At 40.2% G+C, this 5,443-nt stretch overlaps 1 protein-coding gene across 1 annotated transcript; it reads right to left on the bottom strand.

Annotated features, from left to right (window-relative positions):
* Window positions 1-414: 414 nt before the first annotated feature.
* LOC101578021 (60S ribosomal protein L10-like) lies at window positions 415-1,131 on the bottom strand. The gene has a single exon (XM_004638803.2). The coding sequence runs from the start codon at window positions 1,120-1,122 to the stop codon at window positions 478-480; it is 645 nt and encodes a 214-aa protein (XP_004638860.1). The 5' UTR covers window positions 1,123-1,131; the 3' UTR covers window positions 415-477.
* Between the last annotated feature and the right edge of the window lie 4,312 nt (window positions 1,132-5,443).

The following is a 5,443-nucleotide window of genomic DNA, read 5'->3' as shown; positions in this document are numbered from 1 at the left end:
ACTTAGAAATAAGATCAATTAGCTTCAGAGGTTGTAACTGAATTATCACTAACGCCTACTGTTTTCATCCCTATATATTCAGCTTTTTACAGACAATAAGAATTTTTACACGAATTGTGAGCTCTCATTGCTTTTAATCCAAAATGACAGCTATTATAATTTCACTTTACCACAAACACTTCCACAATTTATGAGTTTACTATAAACAAAACTTAACACATCTTAAAATATTCTCATACATTTAAAGCATTTGGATCGGAATAGCAATAGCTTTCCATAAATGGCCTACAAGTTTTTCTTACTTCAAGAAAGTATTTTCCATTAAAACATGCATATTGTTTCTCTAGCATTCTACATTCTAAAACTGGGCAACTGTTTTCTAATTTTCTTAGAAAAAATGTCGTTTTTGCCAGCGAACAGAATTTGTCAAGCTTAAGTCACACTCAGTGTACTGGGAAGCGTGGTCCAGGGCAGCCTTCAAGAGCACAGTGCCCGCCACTTGTCCAAAGGGCCACGACTGGGGACATACTTGACTCCACAACCGTCAGGGAGGAGGCGCTTCACGGCCAACTGTTCTTCAAAGTCATCAGCATTATATTTGGTGAAGCCCCACTTCTTGGAGATGTGGATTTTCTGGCGTCCTGGGAACTTGAATTTGGCCCTGCGCAGCGCTTCGATCGCATGCTTCTTGTTCAGCGCCTTGGTGCGGATGGACATGATGACCTGGCCGATGTGAACCCTGGCCACAGTACCCTGGGGCTTCCCAAAGGCGCCTCGCATCCCCGTCTGCAGCCTATCGGCTCCCGCACACGACAGCATCTTGTTGATGCGGATGACGTGGAAGGGATGGAGGCGGACCCGGATGTGGAAGCCATCTTTGCCGCACGTCTTCACCATGTACTTGTTGGCGCAAATGCGGGCGGCCTCCAGGGCTTCCGACGAGAGCTGCTCGTATTCGCCCGACACCATGTGAGCGCACAGCGGGAACTCGTCCACTTTGGCCTTCTTCCGACCCAGGTCAAAGATGTGAATCTTCGCATTCGGGACCCCTCGGCAGAAGCGAGACTTCGGGTATGGCTTGTTCTTACAGTAACGGTAACAGCGAGCGGGGCGGCGACCCATGGCGGCCGGGAGCACCTCCCCGGAGCGTGTGCGGAGCGCGCCTGCGCACACCGCGATTTAGAGCCGTTACCCATCGTGCTTTGCAGAAGCCATAGCGCTGGAGGCGGCGTGACGACAGCGCCCTCTTGTGCGCGCTCAGAAGGGAGCTCTGCGCCTGCGCAACCTGGTGCAGCAATACTAGAGAACAACTGTGCAGGAGGACCCGGGCGTGTGGCTGCAGGATGTGGCCTCTTAATGTCACCGGAGCCATTTCCTCTGCTCATTGTGGGTTTGGGACATCACCTTTGGCTTTGCCGTAGGGAATAAATGTTTTACAGCTTAAGGACATTCCCTCCAATTCTTTATACTCTCTTTCCACTTTGGCTGAATAATTCATTTTTCCAGTCCCAGTAACTCACTGACAGTGTATGTGCAGTTGTCATTGTTTCCTGACAATTGTTTGGCACTATGGTGAAGCACGCGATGAGAATAGTGGAGAGAGGAATAAAAAGAAGGTGTTTGTTGTGCATGTTGGTTGATAATTGTTTTATAAGCATGAACATATGTATTTGACTGAATGATTTTATTATCAAATGTTATCCACAAAATTGTCATATCAGTTTTTTTTTTAATGTTAATGCTGCTACAAACTATAGACGAGTGTTTATTTTTTGGTAATCTTTTACACCTTACTCGACGTAACTCTTTTTGTTTTCCTTCTAATATTAGATTTTGTAATAATATTAGGAACTGGATCAGGAGGTGGAAAAAAGAGAAAAGAGAATATTTGATTAGTTCACAAATACTACTTGCATTTTTCATTTTCTCTATCCTTTCTGTTACTTCACAAGTTTCTGCTACTGTGGTTACAAAATGCTCACACTATAAATACACACTGCCCATCCCTTTCCTAACCGAGAAGAAAAACTGGTTAAAAAATGCTTCTTATCAATACAGAAGTAGAATTTTACACAATATCCAATTAGGGTAGGAAAATAAAAACATCCAGTGTGGAGAACTTTGCCACATGAACTAGAAATTTGCTTCTTTTCACTCCATTTTTTCTTTTTATATTTTATTATATAGTTCTCTATACTTTGTCTCTGAATAGGAAGAAAAAGTGGCAAGTAATGAGTAATCTTACTGTGCTTATAAATCTAGGAGAGGATTTAAATAATATAATTTTATAAAACAGAGCAAGCAGGGATGTGGAATACAGAACTAAAGTAGAGCCAATGTAGCTGTGATTGAGGTCAAAGGCATGATGCAAACCGAGTGTGCGGTGTATGCATGAGAGGGACCTAGATGATCACTTGAAGCCCATGTTATTGAGTTGGGGATCCTGATTTTTTAATACAGGCTACTGAAGAATTTTACACAGTTTTCATTCCTCCGAATGTAGTATAGGAACTAGACCAGACCAGATCAGACCAAAAAGGATTGCTGGAGGAAAAAAAAAAAAAAGATTGCCTGTGTAATACTGAAAGAAAAAAAATGATAAATTGAAAAAAAAAAACATTTTGATATATTTTTACATTATGAAGTGTGTTTCTACATTTATTTACTACTGCATACACAGATTCCACTTGGAGGAAAGGAGTCCATAGGATCAGAGGAAGATGCCCTGTCAGAGGCCATGTGCCATCATGTGCTCATTCCCACCTGTGTAGACCTGTACTTCCGAGGCCCTAGAATTCTCCGACCAGAAGTCAGTGTGATACCATCAGACTCTGTCATCGTAAGCATTTTTTTTTTCTTTAATCTAGAGGAAAGCCAATCTTGGTTTGCCTAGTCCTGTACGAGTTCAGCATTTGAAGTAGTGGATCTTGAAAAACCCCTCAATCTCAGCCAAAGTGAAGGGTTGATTACAATACTAAGCTCATGAATGAGGCCCCATAGTTATAAGACAGATTCAGAGGAAAGAAAGAGAAGGGAAAGGACCATACTGGAATCTCACATTTACACTCCTTTTCCTAACTCTATAAATATTAAGGCACAAAGTATGTTACACAAACATATTTAAATGTTAAATCTAAGTGTTAAATGTTAAAAGCATTTATCTGGATTCCGAGATTTTATGTGTTCCTTTACATCACTGTCCCATACATCATGCTAAACAAAACTGGGCTGTCAAAATCTAACACTTGTCTTCTTAGAAATAGCTTAAGGTATAGTTGAGAAGATGAGCCACAGGGGAAAATAATTAGATTTCTTTCTCAGTTGCTTAATTTGTTACTTTGATAAATGCAAGTTTAGAAAAGACACTAACACAATAACAAATGATTTAAAAATGGATAAAAATTTGAACTTAAGGGTAAAGAAAGAAAGAGGCAGGACAACAACATAAGACCTTTAAAATATATGAGAAAAATGACTTAGGTCACCATTTTGTCCCTTCACTTTTGCAAACTGTGTGATCCGTTGCACAAAGAGTAGAAAGTATGGAGGCACAGTGGTGTTTGATACCTACTAATCTGTTCATGGAGGAGGTTTGGAGGTGGGAAGATCTATAGCACTTATAAACTTAAGTGATAGAAATACTCTCTCCATCATCAGTTTCATATAGTAATGTGATTTTACTGAATAAAACCCATCACACATGGGGAGTGATGAACACACCCTGCTTTCATGAGCCAGTCCTGGAAGAACCATTGGCTGCAACAATAACACTTGGCTGTGTGAACATAAACATATGAAAGACAAATTTGGTTAATGCTAGTCACTAATACCTTGGAATACCAAATCTGAGGATGAACAAGGAGTGATCATGTTCTCATTTTTTGCCTTTAGAAAGCAGGCAGCCAGGCATATTTAAATGTCATGATACTAGCATTGCCTGTGAAGGTCTCCCATGTGTCTATCCTACTTAGAAAACTTTAAGTAAGATGCTTGCTCCATTATATACATTCTGCTTAACTGAACATCAAGTCAGTCTTCCTGTATATGGAATTAGCTCTAGACACCTGGAAATATGGTCAGTTTTATGTATCTGTGTAATGCAACACTTTGCTTTTTTGATACTGAATTTCAGATGCTTCACAGTGAGCTAAACCTGCCCTCATTCTCAAAGGATATGCACTGCAGTCTAATATGGTAAGTGATACACGCTCTAGATGCCCTCTTCTACTGCAGGAGGCTTCTGCATTGTTGATTACTTGATCTTTATATAGTGTTCCACATTTGATGCTTGACAATATACCATGATTTGGACTTCATGTTCCCACTTGAGTTCTCAGTGAGATGGGAAGGCTGGACTGATGAATAACAGCCATTTTCATCTCCATTTCTTTGTGACTTCATACCAGGAATGGTAATTTCAATATTGCTGAGAGTCAAGGTGACCAATGTAACTACATGTTCCTAGAGCTGAATGGGAGTTTCTGGCCTGTAGTCAAAGTCAGCCAGTTGTGCCTATTGTCCTGGCTAATATGGGATCATGCTGCTTGTGCTGCACACTGCTAATTCAGAGCAGGCTCCTTACCTGTTGGACAAATGTACGTCTTCTAAACAGAAAATTTTGTCAGACAGTTTTAACTATTTATTCCAAGTGGTCTAATCCATATTTTTTTAATGATGTGTGCTGTATTATATTAACTTTCCTCATAGGAATCTTTTTTAAATATAAAAAGTGAATATCCATAGTTAACTATGTACGACTTTGGTTGTATAGAATAAATTCCTTCGAAGTGAATGGTTTTTGCATCTTTCCAGAAAGTTGAGGGGAAATGTACAAAATGAAATGAGAGCAATAACACACAAATAGTTGTTTTAATTTGATTATTTCCATTTTAATTATTTTCTTAGTCCTGGGAATTGAACCCAGGATGTGCATGGTAGGCAAGCACTCTCCCACTGAGCAACATCCGCAGCCCCCACCTTGTGAATTTTTATTTCCTCAGATTTTATTTGAGAACATATTAGCCATTAATTTGTTTTTAATGGTAAGTTATTTATGAGAAATTTTCTGATTATAAGTACTTAAGGAAATCCATAATTGTGATAATATATTATTAAAGTGGTTAGTTTTGCGATCTGGCATGTGACTTGGTGACACACACTGTTAGGTGTGTCTAGATGGGTCATGGTACATAGCCTTGGGGTTTGAGTCTGTTCCCTTGCCTGTTCCTCTCTAGCACTGTCCCCTGAGCTGCTTCTTAGACTCCATAAACTAAGCAGCTTTGCTGCAAAACATTCTTCCTGTAATATTTCTGTTTTCGAGTCAGCTGATCTTGGACTGAATCCCCTTACAACATGATAATTGTGAATGTCAGATACTATGTCCAGCAATGGTGGGCCAGGGATTTAGCTCAGTGGGGCAGCACCTGCCTGACAAGCATCAGGT

Source organism: Octodon degus, unplaced genomic scaffold (genome assembly GCF_000260255.1).
Source record: "Octodon degus isolate 3935 unplaced genomic scaffold, OctDeg1.0 scaffold00102, whole genome shotgun sequence".
In the NCBI taxonomy this organism is placed as follows: Eukaryota; Metazoa; Chordata; class Mammalia; order Rodentia; family Octodontidae; genus Octodon; species Octodon degus.
This window is presented reverse-complemented; position numbering and strand designations above follow the sequence as displayed.